Source organism: Aulonocara sp. 'chitande type north' Nkhata Bay, linkage group LG13 (genome assembly GCF_057382095.1).
Source record: "Aulonocara sp. 'chitande type north' Nkhata Bay isolate Kocher_YH1m ecotype deep benthic linkage group LG13, A_spYH_male_GT1.1, whole genome shotgun sequence".
Classification (NCBI taxonomy): Eukaryota; Metazoa; Chordata; class Actinopteri; order Cichliformes; family Cichlidae; genus Aulonocara; species Aulonocara sp. 'chitande type north' Nkhata Bay.
The window spans coordinates 20,028,129-20,046,681 of NC_141356.1; the positions used below are offsets into that span (position 1 = coordinate 20,028,129).

At 39.0% G+C, this 18,553-nt stretch overlaps 1 protein-coding gene across 2 annotated transcripts in view; it reads right to left on the reverse strand.

Annotated features, from left to right (window-relative positions):
* arid5b (AT-rich interaction domain 5B) overlaps nucleotides 1-18,553 on the reverse strand; it is a 74,875-nt gene that overhangs the window by 35,739 nt on the left and 20,583 nt on the right. For both annotated transcript variants that reach the window (XM_086259084.1, XM_086259083.1), the window contains one exon: nucleotides 5,822-6,052. In XM_086259084.1, the coding sequence (XP_086115210.1) occupies nucleotides 5,822-6,052 (231 nt within the window). The remainder of the gene's footprint in view (nucleotides 1-5,821; nucleotides 6,053-18,553) is intronic.

Below are 18,553 nucleotides of genomic sequence, written 5' to 3' on the forward strand. Positions count from 1 at the left end.
TTTTATGCTTCTACAAACCAATTTTCATTGTCACTGCATTGAAATCAAATTTATGTTTTGTCAGTATATGTCTGTTGATACAGACCTCATATTTCATGACAGATTAACAGCTTACGAGGATTTCCGCTGAAATGATAGCAGCCCTTTGCTGTTTATCAACCATTCAGCATTTGATTGATGTGCATTTCTATCATCTTTGTGGAAAATTACTGACTACATTAAAATATAAGCATTCAACTATGAGGAGCAGGTGACAGTTTCCCACTCATTATGCGTAAATCTTCACCACATATAAGAGCCAGAAGTAGCATGAGTGTAGGGGCAAACCCAGGGCACAAAACAAGAACCGCCCCCATGCTCAGTGGTTATGATGTGCTTTGAACTATATGTCATTGATGCACTCAAAAATGAAGCAAATGAATTGGTATAATGCTGAAGTAAGACATGAATGTCCTTTTTTCTCCAAATATCCTCCATCAGCTCCTTCGCTGACAAACCTTTTGCACTGGAAATAAAAGCTAAGCTTGTTCCCCAAAGCTACTTATTTATCTATGTTACATTTTGCTATTAATAGATAAGTAGTAATGCAAAGCCATATGTGTAGAGCTGCTGTGTTGCTGATGACATAAGAGGGATAATACAAAACAATTGTGCCTTACACGATAGAGAAGTGCTAATGCTACCGATGCCAGCGGAGGAAAGTGGTTTTAGTTAAAATAGCACAGTGGCATTTATTCTGCCGTGCATACCATACACATTAGATACGATGAAACACAAGCCTAGTATATATTAAAGCTATATGTGAGTAATTTAGGTGCTAATAAAGTAAAAATATACAACTTTCACATCTTACACAAGGACATTGCAATGTGCGTTGTCATGTGTAAGTGATCTTTCACCAGATGTTCACTTTGTTTTTATATACAGTTCATGTCCTGATTATGAAATGTGACTATACAGCCACAGCATGTCCTCTGTCCTCCTCTAAAATCCTCCTCTACGGCCTCTGTATACCATGACATATGGACAATGAAAAATTCATGGGCCGTGGTTAACACAAATCTGCAGAGGAGATAGCAAAACATGAGCTTAGCAAGCAATTTGCCTATTACATTGACAGACGGAGCTGTCGTGGGACGATATTGGCATATGCATATTTCATCTAATCAGATTTCATGTTTAAAGAGCAGCGAGAAAGTGGTTCAAGTTGTGGAAACAATGACATCATGCTGTATGTTCATCTAGTGACCCAGCCCAATCAAGCTAGAAGGACTCAATGTTTTCAAAGATTGTATCTCAAAAAGCACAGGTTCAGGATTTTAGGCTGTTTACTTACTATAGATTCACTCATTTTTTTCCCTCCGTGTATGTCAGCATCAGTTCAGTTCAAATGTTTCTTTTGTTCCTGTCAAACACAGACACCACTGACTCTGACATGCAGAAAAACCTCTTAAAAGCACACAAAGCTCAACTAAATTCAGCCACAGATGCATTAAACCAGCGCTCATGCACCGCAGTACAAAAATAGATTGTAAAATATTGTGTGTGATTGGTGCATCTGGACAGCATTAATATATTGAAGCAATAAATTGTTTTTTTATACTCCTCCCACCCTGGAGGATTACAAAAAAAGAAAAAGGGATTCCAAAGGATTGCAATGAAAATGTTTCTTTTTGATAAAAATCAAATCAGCAATGACTGAGATGTATTTCAAAGAAAAACAAAGCTGATAATAAAATATATAGATTCTGTGCCAAGACCTGGAGCATATAGGATAAATGTGAGCAAGCCAGAGAAGGAGGAGGAAGAGGGTAACTCCTCTCAACTGCTTTGCCTCAAAAAAGTGATTGCCTCACTAACTCTCAGAATACTGTTGATTTAAGCAATGTGCACACCAGGAGTGTTAGGTTTCTGGAGGTGGGTGGGGGGGTGGGGGGGTGGAGAAGGGAGTGGAGAGGAAGGTCAGCAGTTTGGAAGCATAACTTGAGAATCCGAGAAACCGGGAAAAAATGGTGCTTGTAATATTTTCCAAAACAGACGGCCATCTTGTTTAAATATATCATATACAGCACCTCTAGGTTGAGTTTACAAATGTTTATGTTATTGCCTTGTAGCACATACTGCGTCCCTGCCAAATTAACGTGAGTAATACTCAACATAACCAGGACAGCTAATAACAAATACCTGACCCTTGTCATCTGTCATTCAGCGCTATTTATGGCTTTTTCTCAAGGCATTTTATTCCAGCACAGTCTGTCATTACTCTTAGCTTTATATAAGAGATCGTTTTTCTTTGAGTGTGTCAGTAAGCACACAATAAGTAAAAATATCTGCACTGGCAACGTTTAATGCATAACTTAAATTTCCTGTCGTACGACTGTGCAGTGTTAATATTACATTCCTCCTGGCAAGAAATTAAATTGGGGACACAAAGTAGCATGGGTATAATCAATCCACGTTGGCAGAGAATGCATGATAATTATAAACAAAATCTGTGTCATTCCCCGCGAGGAAAGCAGCTGCAGGGGTGACAGGCGATGCTGAACATGAATATGGATCACAGGACTAAAGATCTGGTAACTGACGCAACCCCGGTTTTGCTCGAGCTGGCTCAAAAGCAGGGACGCTGGTAGTGACGTGGATGAAAAAAAAAAAACACGAGCTTGGATTGAGTCCGATGAAGAACGTTTCTGATTAATGTCGTTAATACACCAGGAATAACTCTGCACCATCTCCGCACCTTAGTGAACTCCAAGCAAACGCAGAAGAAATGAAAGCCATTATATAGACAACAGCAGCCCAAGTACGCTAATGTTTCATTATCATCTCTTTAAATGCAGATAAATGAGAATGAGAGTGCACTGAACATGCTCAAATAAAACGACATATGCTGCTTATTAAATAATCATCCCCTACATGATTATGTTGTACATGCACATATTGTAGTGCTCTGTTGAATCCGTAACCAGGATGCCAAGAATAGACTGGATTTCACCACCATCTGACGGCTGCATTTCACACACTTCTATACCAAAAGGCTCAGTTAAACTCTTTTTTTTTGCCCTCTCGTCTTCTTTACCTCCTGAGGTAGCTTGACACACTTTCATGAATTAGCCTAGACAAGATGGACAGCTATTACAGCTGCCACAGCAGATTTAGCTGAATCCAAAAGGTCAGAATTAGCATTGAGAGAAGCACAGGAAGAAAAAGTCCTAAAATTGTTCCCCGGATCAATTTCTAACATTTTAATATTTCACAGCAGCACAGTATTCCTTCTTACGTGTCCACTGTGCTAGTATTTATCGTAATAAAGGTGGATTTAATATGGCGTTTATAGCTGCTTTTTCATATGGAGCCTATAAATGGGAGAAGAACTTTACTCAGCAGCTGTGTATATGTGCAAAAACCCATGCGTGTGTGTTTAGGCCTACAAGTAAGACACCCTTGAGGCTTTAACTCACCTGCCAGAGTGAAGAAAATTACTTAGCTCTGCTGTTTTGAAACAAATCACAATCAAGTCTCCTAGCAGCAATTCCAGCAGAAATAAAGCTCTGCTTCAAAACTAGTAAACCCTTAAGTGAAGAACATTAGAAATCTGGTTGCCTTAGTCAAAAAAATAGTGGAATTCCTTTAGGCTATGAAAATAAACCTTTAGCTTAAATGTGGCTCACAGAGGAATGGTATTATTGAGCCAAGTGAATGAGCAACAGCCGCCACAGGATGTTAGCGTTACTATTCATAACTTATTTTTCCTATGCCTAAAACCGTTTTCCCTTCTGGTCTCACCTCTGCTGCTCTCTTAAAATGCAATTACCTACTGGCAAATTTACAGGAAAAGAAAAACAATGACTTTTGACCAGAGGAGTCGTTAATGTGAATGTCAAACCGATGCTGCACAAGAACCCGCTGAGCAACCGAGCAGAGGAAATATATAGAGAGAGATGAATCACTTTAATCCTTTGTTTTAGACCAACTCTGGGTTTAATACATGGATTCAAGAGAGGCAAGGAAAGCGGATTGAATGGCAGACAGACATGTTCCAGCACTTCAAGACTCTTCTCCGGAAACGCTGAATGCTTTCCATACGTGTGACTGATGAGGATGTTTGAACAGTAGACACTAAATAAACGCAAATATACTGAAAATATGTCAGAAAGCAAAAGGTGATTCCTGATTCCTCTCTTGGTTCTAATTATGTAACGTAAACTAAAAAAGCATTGATCAAAAGTACATTTGGTTTCAAAGTAAAGGGCAAACACAGGAAACAAACAAGGGAGTGACGTGTTATGAAGACAAATCACAGCTTTGAAAAACATAAAACGTTATTATTTTTATATTTATTTAATTATAAACCAAGTCAGGTAACAGGTATAATAAAAGGTGTTGAAAAACTTTTTTTGGTATCAATATCAATCCAATCCTCTCTTAAACAACTAAGCTTTTAGTGATATATTAGTGGATACAGCATACTATGTGACGAATACGCCCTAACAGCAGGGATCTCGGTTATGCAACACAATTTCTGTCATTTAACTTTTTTAGCTTTTTTAGGGAACTTTTAGTATAATTTCTGATTTGTCAGCACCATTCAAACATTCATACTCTTATATATTCATTGCATAATAAACTGCACAGTTGCACTCGTCTATTTTGCTTTTTCCTCCTCAAGCATAACTCCACAAACCTGACAAGATGACAGCATCGGTGACAGGTCTCACTCATGTTCTTGCTAACATTTACTCGACTTACACGGCTCTGGTGATTGCTCTCTTTATGGCACGTCACTCAAAGCGTTGTTAAGCATTTGCTCGACAGTTTAGGCAAATGGGCTGCGTTTAACTGTTTGTTTGTCTTTTTATTTGATATTCACTCCAGTGATTTTGGCGGGTGTTGTGCCAATACAAACACCAACTATTGGTCCAGCTCGGCCCTAATTTTACATTTTCAAGAAAAAAACTAAATAAAATCTAGTTATTTAAAAGTTAAATAGCATTCCAGTGTCCTAACACGTCGTACTATGTGAGAGAAAGAGATCTGAATCAATGCAGCAGAGCCGAAGGTGCGGTCTTATTCTCCTTTGTGCCAAAATCTGGCACCGACATTACCCGCATTCAAATTAGCCACTGACAGTTTGGAAATGTGGGTCTGTTATGTTAATGGCAGTTAGCGTCATGAAGCAAATTCACAGAAAGATAAGCTCAGTTTGTTTTAACTCCACGCCCCCAGATGTGCTTTTGTCACTTTCAAAATTCACATTCAACAAGTCAACTGAAGTGATTTCACTTTAATGTTCAAACTCAGCCTATTGAAAAATTCCTTGTCAGAAAGCCAAGCAGGGCTGTTTTTCTCAGCTCATTAAATCCTATATTTTTTTCACAGCGCAACAGTATTTGGCATGGGAACCAGAATAATTCACTGGCTCTATTTTTCTTTGTCCTCTGATGGACTTCGTTTTGATAGGCAGCCCTTAACAAGTGAAAATATTAAATGAACTAAAGTACTTTTTCACCATTTCACAATTTTCACACAATGGAACTAAATTACTTGGCCCAAAATGCCAATTTCCCACTAAAAGCAGACTTGAACAAATGGTCTAGGTAACCAAAATGACATAATTGGGAGTTTGAGATGAACCGTACTGTGAGAATGAGTTTTAAGAGCATGCGTATGTTCAAAGATCAGGACATGATGAGTTTGATGTTTCATGGGCCAACACTCAAAGTTCCATAAACTGGCACTATAATAGCTGCTGGCATTCAAGATGAGCTAATATGATAATGTATCTAAAGGCTACAATCAAATCTCCAGCTGCCACACTCACCAAACTCGTCGCAGATGCTCTCATTCTGCAGCAGGGTGGGGTGTTCGAAGGTGTCCCGGCAGTACAGGATCCTCGTGCTTCCATCCAACGCAGCAATGCCGCCCAGCGCCAGCACCGTGTGGTCTATGAGCAGAGAGGACGGCTGCTCTCTGAGCCGTGCCAAAACGGAACGGTAACGACAATACTGAGGGTAACTGAGGACTAAAACCTTGCGCCCATCTTCTTCCTGGCCTGGAAAACACAACAAAAAGGCACGGAGTTAGAAGGGCCACAGAGGTTACACATACTTTAATTTGACATTGAACTGTAACTGTTTTGCTTTTTTCAAGTGCCCCTCTAAGAGTTGTAGAGAAGGGCAGCACTTAATTTTTACAGAACACATCCACTCTTCCATTTCTCTTCGGCTTTTATGATTTCATTCTAGCTCATCGATCATTGTTCGGCTACTTTTATATTCAAGCACATCTACTGCCAGTGTGCTGTGAATATGAAATTATCTGTAATCTCAGACTTTGTCCTAATGAAATTTTATTTGATTCACAATAAAACCAAGGAGGATCAATATGTAAACCAGCAGAACAAACTTAATACTTTATTTTGTTTCAAGAATTTGTGAAAGGTGCCACATCTGCACTGTTTTCAGACGGACAGGTGTCCCTTGCGAGCTGGTATCTCATCACAGGGATTTCGCTGTGTGTATCAGGAAATGCATCGAATTAAGGAAGCAAGATTCTCTAACGCTGCTGTTTCATTGTGACTTTAAATAGTCTTCATGAAAGTTTCACATCCTTTCCTTGTAGTAATAATACACTTCAGCAAACTGACAGGATGACTTTCATGAGTGCAAACATATGACGTTGCCGGACGGCATGTTCGAAATGCATGACATGCATAGCTGCTTGGGTGACAAGAGGAATGTCAAAACAACTCCAGATGCCTTCTTTTAACAAGCAAGTTCAAGGATGGGAATTCTCAAACAGCAATTTAAACAAGGCTGGTGTGAATCAGTGTTTGCAGGTATCTGTGTACAGCCACTTGCTGATAAATGTGAATTTGTTATTTATATAACAATCTCAAAAAAAAAAAAATCACGGTTTGTCGCCTTGCTTCAAAAGCTACACTCACTGTTTCACACAGGTAATAGCAAACCCTCCCACTGGAGCCAGACTTTACTTTTGTGTGATTAACATTCCATTTACAGTGTGTAAGTTTGACTAATGCATTATCACCTGTGACAACTGACTGGCAGAGAAACCTCTACTGTTATTTGGAGAACCTCAGGACAGGAAGTGCACACTGAGCTGATACAATAAACTGCCATAAATCCCAGGAAGATATGCTGATAGACAGTCGGACAGTTAATATTATACTGGCACCGTGTAAGAACCTAACCAAGAGACTAGCCTGCTTTTAACTTTCGACTTCTGACAATGGTGCTAGATGATTGTTAAAGGCTCAACAGAGGTTTCACAATTCACCCTGAGGGTGCATGACTGTGCGTATGCAATTTCAGTGCAGCCCATCAAAAAGTTGTTTAAATATTCAAGTCTCGACCTGAGCGCCGGGGCAACAGACAGAATGCCATTCCCAGCTAATAAAATACCATAAAGACACCGTTGAACAAAAACAACTGAAAGTGTACAATGACACAGAAAGATAAAAATGTAACATAAAGTCATACGAATACAGAGCTCCGTGTCAGAAAGATGACAACTTATTACAGGAAAAGGAAACCACTAGAACCACATATATATGTAGGGTTTGATATGATGTGCTCTGAAACGTGCACTGAGTTTTATTTATATTTGTTATGTGTTTATGGCCTTTCTCCTTCATAATGATGCCTGAGTAATCGCTTATATGTTGATGTTATGCAACTAGGGTGTTGAGGTTACAGGTTACTGACAGTGATTAAAATGACAGTTTTAATGTTTAATTAGAACAGAATGTATCTCCTGCCACCCACATATCAGATATATGATAATCCTTAACTAATTACATGCCCGGTTAATGTTTATTCAGCAGGAGAGGGTTAAGGAAGGCACTTCAGTAAAGAAATATTGCTGTAAATATCGGCCAAGCTGAAGCCATGAGAGAAGCATTTCCTGCTTTTTAAAAACGTATATATATCTTGTGTTTCCTGTTGGACTACTTCGCAGAAACTGCATGCTCTAGTAAATCTGTCATGAGAACCTACTCCTTTACAAACAACAAATGGAAATGATCTGAATATACACAGAAGCTCTGGCACTGAATCAACTATTTTGTGTAATATAACATCATCAGGGCTGACCACGGACATGCAAATGTTTTCGGTGGACTGCATGCACAGTACTAGTAATTGCAACAAAACATTTGGGCACGAGTGTTGCTCTCTTTCACCAGAATAAACAGGTGCTATGAAGTGTGCTCAGTGCACATGACACACTGGAAACAACTCCTTGGCACTCCAAGCGCCGGCAGTGGTTTTAGATGCAACTATCAACAGTACTATCAGAGCAAGTCCATACAAAATATTTTTTATTTTTATGAATAAACTGGAGAATTCTTTTTACACAAAGGCTGCCTGCCAGATCTGAAAAAGAAAGTCAGCCACATCAGCAATAAATCTGTAAAGTTATATTGCGTGTACCTTTATGGGGGGGGGGGGGGGGGGGGGGGGGCGGGCTACTTAAAAAAGCAACAAAAAAGAATAGCTAAGAGTAGGTTAAAATGAATGTCAACCTGAATGTGAAATGACTCACTTTAATCTCTGTAAACCGAACTTTAAGCTAGCTCTTGTGAAGTCTGAGCTTGCACAACACTGAACTTCATACGCGGTTTTCTGTTCCAAACAATGAACTAGGTATGCCAATTATAGCCACTTTCATTTCAACTTTTCAAATGCCAAAGTATACATTTTCTAATGTCCTCATTTTTTCTGAACAGCAGAGCTAAATAAAGCTAAATGAATTACCCTGCTACCACAAAACGAGCAAATTCAAGAAACTGCAACTGCTGAATTTTCACTCACTTGGTGTAACAGTAGCGTTTAGAAAAACAGTAAAACTGATTCTAACTAACAATTTCAACTCTAAGATAATATGACAAATGAATATGAGGTAATGTTAAATTGATAATTTCAATAAGTCCAGGGTGTACCCGCCTCTTGACCCATCAGAGTTGGGATAGCTGGCAGACCGTGAGTAATTGCATAAGCGTGAAAAAATGGAGGCATAGTAAAAGCTCACGTGTTGTAACCCTGTAATTATAGAGTACAATCATAAAAAAATGACCTAGAACAAAGAACAATACTAGATAATGATCTGACATAAGCCAATCATAAAGCACACAGATAATATGCAAGTGCTTTGTTTCTTAAAAGCAAACACAATTCTGTAAACATCAGATTTTTACGACTCACTCATTCTAATAGGCTGTTGTTTGCAGTAAGGTCTTAATACTATTCTAGCTTACTAACCAGACTACAAGGTTCCACAGCTGATGAAGTAGAGTCAAGCAGTTTGAAACACGATTTTTATATGAATTATTAACCACCCTGTCTACTTTTACAAAGCCCTTGGACATGACATTCATGGGAATTTCTGCTGGTGAGTTAATATTTCAGGGGGAGGCTAACTAGCAAGCTTTTCACCTTGCCTTGCTACAGACAGTTTTAAACAGATTTTAAAAATGCATTTTCCCTTTTGTGGTGGTATTTTCTGAAGCTGCAGGCTGATAAAAATCACTGAAATGTGCAGCAGAAGCAGGACAGGAAGGACTCTATTCATAACATATTTACAACAGCTGCATTCCCAACAATTAGCGTAATTAGTTCCACTGTACTCCAACATACGGACCACCTCAAAAGAAATTATTAAAACCATTCAGCCACTCCACTCACACATATATTCACATGCTACAAAGTCGCTACAAAGCCCACAAATGTATGAACACACATTTTACTGCATACATATCCCACAGCAGTCACACACATTTATCCAAGATTGCGGCATTTGTCATTCGCAATTACAGCTCAGAGGTAGAGCAGGCTTTGTTTCCAAATGTCAGGGATTTTATTGTAAGCGGTCACCGTCAGAGCTGCTCTTTCTCCCGAGGACCCTCACAGCATTTCACTTGATTAGATTCAATTTGGAGTGAGAACCGCAGGGCATTAATAACTGTACAAAGGTGTTGTAAAGTATGCATGTCAGTGTGCGTGCGTATAATGCACATTGAGTGCAAACACACTTTAAAAATTCCTTTTGTTCTTGCAGCCCGACCTTTCAAAATAAAGGACGTCCTTATCTTAATGTAAGCGTCCTAATTGGTTGGGGCTGTGGCTGTATCACTGGAGAGCTGAAGACATTGTGAGAACATTATGCAATTTGTTTCTCTCTCTGAGGACCTCTTTTCTATTTTCTCTTTCTGTCTCTCTGTCCTTTCCTAGTGGTAGTATGGCGTGTTGATCAAACAGCTGCGGTGCGGCAGATTATTTTCAGAACATGCTGTAAAGCTTCTGACCTCATAAACTACAATAGTGTCAGGGTCATAACTGCTCTGCAGGACAGCTGATAATATAACCACTCAGTCAGAGCAGCACAAAATAAATTCCAATACTTTACAGTACACAGTAAAGTGAAAAGGAATACTAATCATTAAATATTACATCCCCTGTGGTGCTTTTAAAACACGTATTACACTTAAAGGGGCACTCAGCTTATTTTCACCTCCCTGTAGCCTGCTGTATCATCTGCTGTGACTCTGGAGGAGCTTTCTAAAGTTTCAAAATATAATGCTGATGATGTCATCGTGCTAGCATTAACGTTATCTAAGCTTGGACCAGCACTTTTCAAATATATAACTGAAAAAGTGCGGCATATAAAAGATGTGGGGGTAAACAAGCCAAGAAGGCCCTAATCAGAGAGGCTATTGAGTTGCATTACTGGAGCTCAACTCATAGCGAGGAATAAAAGGCAGAATATTTTGGCATCTCATGCTTGAATTATGACTTATCTGGTTGGCTATTGTTTCCAATGTGGAGTCAGTGTTAGTCGGTACAGTCACCACTACTTAAGAAATATGTCTGGTCTCCCTTTTCCAGCCACCGGAATGCTGCACAATCAGATAAAATCTACCATCTCGACTCCCTGCATCCCTGCTGTTATCGCTGGATTTGAGCTGATTCTCAGTCTTGTGATCACTTTGCATGCGAGGCCCATTTCTATTACTTATGAATGTATATATTCTAAGTAGCACATCTCTTCATGGTACTATTTGATGGATAGGAATCCTTTAGTGTACATAATACCTTTGCATAGTGCTATATACCAAATATAATCAAAGGAATTCACTATATATATATATATATATATATATATATATAAATTGTTGTGGAAGTTTATGTGGAAGATTCAGCAATTCAACTTAGTTAAGGAGTCATAAAGAGAATACTTCTTCTCCTTTTGATTTGAGCTGTCCAAGAGACTGCTAAAAAACCTTGATCCATTTTCTCATGGCTTTCTGTTACGGTACTACCGAGAATAGCATTAATACAAGCTAATTCAACAACTCCATAGACTTGTCTCTGGTATGCAAGGCCTCCAGAAGAAAATCAATTCAAAAATGTACTAATGCAAAAGAAGAGCTTTTATTAACATATGTCTATAGTTTGATATTCAGTCTTGCAGAAAAAGTTTGCTCAAGCTGTAGACACTTCAAGGATGACTGAGTTACTAAAGCAAAAAGTGCATTACAGTAATTTAATCAGGATGTGACAAAAGCATGGATGGGTTTCACTCTGTGTTGAGATGACAAGATTGGGCTGATCTTTAAAATATTCCCGAGATTAAAGAAGCATGACTGAAACATTTCTGTAATATGCAAATAAAAATGCGAGCTGGAGTCAGTCTTTTTTTTTTTCAGACACAGGCATTACACAACTACAGCAAGAGTTCGGGAATTGTGCAACAGGGTGAGGGCTGGTGATTAAAATGTATGTTTTAGCTTTGAGCCATCGAACCTCTAATGTCAGGAAGACAATTATACAAGAAAGTCTGCAATACTCATTTGTGGGCTGGAATACTTTAAAAATGACATCAGTCAGGAAGCATAACATTAACAAATGTTTCTCCCTTTATTTTTCTATCATGGGAACATTTTAGAGTTTCAGGTATACAAGCAGGACTGCATGCAGTGAGTCCATACATTATGTTAATGGTGTCATGACCCACGTAAATAATAAGACAGATGATGCACAAATGAAAGGGAACCGAAATGGGGAGCAAAGCACAAAAAGTGAACAAACTGAGAAGTTGCAGTGCACAGTTTTCTTTTTATACTTTTGGTTTGAACATGTGAAATAAAACAACTGTACACCAGATGTAGTATTTCCTTTTTAAAGGGCCGGAACACAAGATTTGATAGTCCTGATTTCCTGGCTTATCGGCAGCCGCTGTTCTTTATTCAACAAATAAAATGGAAAAACAAATGAGACTCAACTTGCAGGGTAAAGTTGCTGATAATTCATTTGGAAATCCATCACAGAGAACAAATGAAATATCTGCTTTGATGGTGCATTCAAGGAAATGCGTAAATCTGAGAGCCTGCCAAACAGCAACTTTTTAATGTGAAGCATGATAGAAAGAATGAATGTCATCTTTTTTGCAACATCTGTGTCTGCCTCCTGTCAGAGGTAGACACAAAAGTTGATTTCCTCTCAGAATCACTCATCTATGACATGCTTTTGGAAACCCACTCATCTTTCATAGACATCCAGCTCACTGAATTTCCCTTGAATACATCATTGCGATTTAAAACATAAAATTACTCAACTTCTTTTTGCACTAATGACAGCAAGGTCTTATGAGTTGTGCTATATGGTATGTCAGCTGTACCGGTATGCCAGTTATGGTGTCTTGCATGACGTGAATTGTTCAAATACAGCTATAGTCATCATACATCTACTCCACCCACAGTGACATCGAGCCAGGTGAGTCAAGGAAGGACTTAAAGGTGTTTCATCTGACTTAAGAACAATTTGTACCACAAGGTTCGCAAGAATAGATTGTTTTCAAAGCTGCACTTCACAGCTCAGCTGTGGAAACATTAAAATAAGACAGCGGCAACAAAAAGTTGCATTACATCTAACCGAAAAGTGGAACAGAGAGCCTGTTAAGTGCTAATTCTCTAGCCCTGTGCCAAATTCTCTGTTAACAGAGTCTGTGTGCAGAATACATATTATTGTGGGTGTGTGGTTTTATTTGTGCTTTATTTCTCATTTTATGATGACATTTAAAGGTTTTAAATTCTACAAACAGAACAATAAACTGTTGGGAACCTATATAAAGACCCACTTATAAAGAGATATTGTACAAACTTTTGGTCACACCAAATAGTATGACTTTCTATTTCTTTTATAAGCATTATAAAATGGCATTTACATATTAGTTAATATGTGCGATGATGTGCTGCACGACATGTTTAATGAACATATTTAATAAAACAACTATCTAGAGCATACAGTAGTGAGGTAGTGTGTAAAGTAAAAATAAGGGTTTTTACTTCTACCACAGCATAATAAAAGCAACATGCAGTAATCCATGTGCATAAAAAGGGATGAAAGGAGATTATACTGTGGTCCCACTGTACAGGAATAAGTATGATGAGAAGAAGCTCAGCCACTATAACATATTTTGTGTAATTACACCAAATGAAGAATTTCTCTTTAATAACAAGCATGATAAACGAGTCATCATAATCAAAATCTCAGAAATGCTGCATTCAACAAGAAACTCATTAGTTGAGGTTGAAGCAGCTGCTCTGGCAGATGAAACATCATTGATATCATTGAATTTCAAAACCAGCAAAATAAATTTCAAAACCAGCAAAATAAAAGGGTGATCTATTTGCCGCATCTTTGAGCTCCTCTGCTTTTCATTGGATAATTTCTGTAGCGGCTTTGAAAGTTGGGAATAAAACTAGTTGTAATACGAGGGTTGTTGACAGTTAAAAGCAGATCTGTGCTAGCTAATTAAAAACCAAATGCTACTCATGTAAACTGTGTCATTTACATTCAACCAAGCTTAAAAATATTCAAACTGCCCACAAGCTCTGACAAGATCTTTCAAGCAAGTGTGCTCATTTCTCTTGTCACAGACAAGCAGGAAGAAGCTGAAAACCATTACTCTCATGCTCTCTGTCACCCGCTGTAGTCCTTAAATCACTCACTCTGCTCAAATTTGCTGTTGTCAACATTTCCACATTATCTGCTCGGCCAAGGAATTTACTGGATCCCCCTGCTGCTTTTGTGGGGTTGGCGAGAAATGGCAAGGCATGTAACCCAGAGCCAATAATGTCACTTTCATATTTGATTTTTTTTTTCCTTCCTTTTTTAATCCCACGGTAACACCAAAACAAGCCCAAAAACTTAAAATATAGGGACAAGTGAGGCTGCGGTGAAGAAAGGGGGCAGAAAATAAGTAGGGAAAGTAAAGAAAAGTAGGTTCTTGTTTGGTATTCTCCCTCCATGCTGTGGGCTCTCTTCTCTGTGCTCTGTATTGATCTTCGAAACTGCCCTGTTTCCATTTAGCCTCTTCTCATAATATATAACACAGCTCTGATTTATTCACCTCCTTTCTCTCTCCTACTTTTCAATGAGGGGACATGACACTGAGAGACAGCAGGCGCCCGATCTGGCTGTTGGTTTCAGGTTATTGAAACCTGACCAAATAAAGAGAGAACGGCATCTGTCAATGACACCAAATGGAAATGATGTGTGGGGGGCATCACATTTACACTACAGGCAACCTCATGTTTTCAATGAAGACAGAATTACATAAAACAATGAAATAAATTCGTTGAATTTGCATGATTCATCGCCTATCCAATCTGTGAATGACTACACTATCTGGGATAAAACAAAATGTGCTAGAACATTTTGCTAATTGCAACCTAGTCTGTGCAGTAAACAAAATCACATTAATCACACCGGGGATGCAGCAGCATCAATAAATCACTATAGTAGAGTAAAACAAAGCAAAGCCATCACACAGACACTAACGCACAGTTTATTTTCTTTAAAGGGAGTAAAATTGAAACAATATTTCAAATTTGTTTAATGGATTTGCACAAAATAACAAACTGTGTTTGCAAATGACTCAGTGGCCGTCCATCATCAACATTGCATCAGTCACACACACTGACTCGCCTCTCCCCTGCTCATTATATCAGCTGCAAGCTGTGCTCTCACAGACAAATGCACACAATGTACACAGCATACGTTCTGCCTTTTAGATCAAAAGACAAGCTGAAATCTAACTATCACAGTGAGTTGGCTCAGATGATTTAAATCAGGACATTTTTTGACAATTTATTTCCTTTCTCAGAACAGATATGACAAATTCATGCAGAGTCGCCCATAAATCAACTATAACGAAAATGATCATGTAGCTGAACTGTACTGAACTGAAGACTATTCCTACACGAGCAGCCACCGTTTTTATGCCGTATTAGCAAACAATTACATCCCAACGTCTAATACGAAACAGTTCATTTTTAGTGACTAATCAATAAAAAAAACCTCTCACCTGAGCCATTTTAGCTTCTTTAAGCTTCTTTCATGTTTTGGTTTTAACGTCAACACGCTTGCATCTTTGTGCACAGCTGGATGCCCTAAAAACCTACTAAGCAATTCATTACCTCAAGCATACCAACACAGTATACAGCTGGTGAACACAGCTTAGCATTTAGCAGCTGAAGATCCAGATATTTTCCCTCAAGAATTGGTGGAGATCAAAACAGAGTGAAAACAAGCAGAGTATGGAAATTATTTTTACAAAATTAATCCAAGTGCTGTTGTTGCCCCGTGTCTGTTTGTTAACATGCCCACTGTTATAAGTTTATCATTGTTAGCTGTTGTATTCACACATCACTCAGTGGCCAGAAATTGGGCAAAAGGACAAATACACAGTAAACTATTTGCTTGAAACTGGGGCATTTGGAGGAGCACAAAGCAGTTCAACCTCAGCTGGTGTGTATTATTATTAGTACATTTTTTAAAGTCAGCTTCTTAAATTAGCACTCTGATCTGATTTGCTTTCTGTATAATGCTTTGAACAAACTGTATTTTCTCACCTGCATTATTTATATAAAATATCATTATTTACTGCCAGTATAATGTATCACTGCATATGCTGCTATATAGATATTTTGCCCCACCCCTCACATGAGCACTATTGTAATCTGTGATTGTTACAAATAAATGTTCGCAAAAGCCTCTCAAAAGCATTTCCTGCCTTTTAGCTGCGTTTGCAAACATAGTTTGTTCCCGACATTTATGTTTTCACCAGAATGTTTTATATTTTAATACACCCTGTTGAGCACGAAGTCTGGTCTTTTGTTTATTGCGAAAGTGTTTCAGTGACAAGCTGCGAAGCAAGTAAACCACAGCAGAATTTCAAAGCTGACAAACAATGTGGAAGCAGGTTTGTCACAAGGTGGAGACTGACACAGGCGCAGTTTACTTAGGGATATTTTGTTATAAATATGACTGTTTGGAACACATTGAGCTTACCGGCGGATAGCTAAAAAGCGTTATGTGCTCCAACACAAGAAGGTGAATGAACTGTACCCATCAGGAATTCAAGCTGATCACATCTGCTGCTCTGCGTGAAGGCTGTGATATTAAAAAAGTATCAGATGGGTGGAGTGAGTATGACTTAGTATGTGAGAGTCTGGCTTTTACGTGCACATGCCTAATTCTTGCAAGAGAATAATATTCTCACAAAAGGGCACCAACACCCAGAGGAAATGTTCCACTGAAACTGTACAGAGGGCAAATAGAAAGAGAGAGTAACAAAGAGAGAGAGTAATACATAAAATAGAGAGAAAGAGAGCCCTCCATGCATGCTGGCTCCTGTTCTTAATTATAGTAAAGCACTAAAGTGCCTCATTCATTTCAGCAGGGTGGGGCGGCGGACTGTGACAAAGGAAAAAAAAAGAAAAAGGATAAAAAAAAGAAACATTTATATAATTTTCACCTCAATTTATTCAAGTGTGATACAACACTAGTATGCACACACACACACACACACACACACACACACATACAGAGAAAATTCAACTTCCCTCAGCTTAATTCCTTCCCAGATGTTTTTGCGGTTGATGTTGGTGGGAGGGGGGGTTCAAAAACACACACCCATATTAAATGTTTTCAGTTAAACAGGCAAGAGAAGAGAAGAGAAGAGAAGAGAAGAGAAGAGAAGAGACAAAAACAACACAAGCACTTTCCTCCGGTTGATTTATGTGATTCTATTACATTAAACATTCTTTCCCCTGAGCAGGCTCAGCTCCCTAGCAACCATCGCTCGCAGCCCTAATGTGTCTGGCACAGGGCCAGGGAAAGCTGCCTGCCTTATTGATTGCCAGATTGAAAAGTTTGCATTTAATAGGTCCTGTAATACATGAAGGAATTATTCAGAGAGGCTCCTTGTCAAAAACCCAAATTGGTTCTTTTGACTATAAAAAAAACAACGGGGGCCGTGTAACAAATGAGCTTTCAGAAAGCTCCTCTTTTGTGCCTGAAATGAAATTCGATGTAGCTTTGACCCTTCAGAATTATCACTGTCACCAGGAAGTAAACTCGAAACTGATAGCTATGAGGACAAGTTTGTGCCATGTTGATCCCCTTTTGTGCGGTGATGGATTGGCCCTAAACACTGTTCGCTGTCTGGTCCCCGGCTGCATCCTGACTAATGAAAGACTACTGCTGGGTTTTGGGGGTCAATCCACTTATAGCGCAGTCAATTCAGAGAGTAAAAAAAGCTGCTCTGCGAGAACCCAAAATGTGCAAATACCACAGGGAGTAAATTTAATCAACTATCTGTGGTTGGAGAAATACAGCTTCCTTTCAACTACACAAACAAGTGAAACCCTTCCCCGTGTCTCTTTCCCTCTCCTCAAACAAGCCTAAAAGCTGTTACACCCAGGTGATGATACTCTATCTGCTATGACGGCCACTCTCATTTGTCACGCGGCTCTTTCCGACACAAACTCAATTGAGCAGCTGTGATCAGAAATCTCAGAGGTTGTCAGCAACAGAGAGAATGAGGAATACATAGAGAGTTTCTTTGGCTCAGCCTGTAGAAGACAGCATTTTCAACCGCACATATCATTCTCCCGCAGAATGAAATGGATGACATGTTTGCCTTTAAATGTATCTTTAATGGGACAGCGAGTTCCCATTTAAGTGAGTTCTGCTGGAAGGTTAGAGCAAAGGAGGGAGAGGGAGAGAGAAAAAAAAACACATCTTATCAGGAGATTGGGAATTGGGTCAGGCAAGGAATTACATGCCATTCTAGATCAAAGTTGCCGTGTGTATTTCCTCAAAGAAGGGTCCCTCATTATCAGCTCAGACTTATTTCTCAGGGCGTATACTCAGCATAGTGTGCAAAAGGAAACATAATTTAATGTGTTTTAGTAAAAGAATGAATAAAAAAAGAAAAGAAAAGAAGAAGAAGAGGGACAAAAGAATAATACTGGAGGCTATTTGGGACAGGCATGTTTCCCAATGGTAAAACTGTAATGAGAGAGAGAGAAGAGAGGGGGTGTTTGCTGGAGATGCTGAGGGTGGGGGGGTGGGGGTGTTGTTGTCATTCAGCATGGCTCCATTGCGAATTCCTGTCATTAAATATGAACTTCTCTTTCTCCCTCGCCCTATCTCTCTATCATCAGATCTGTATAGAGGAGGAAGGC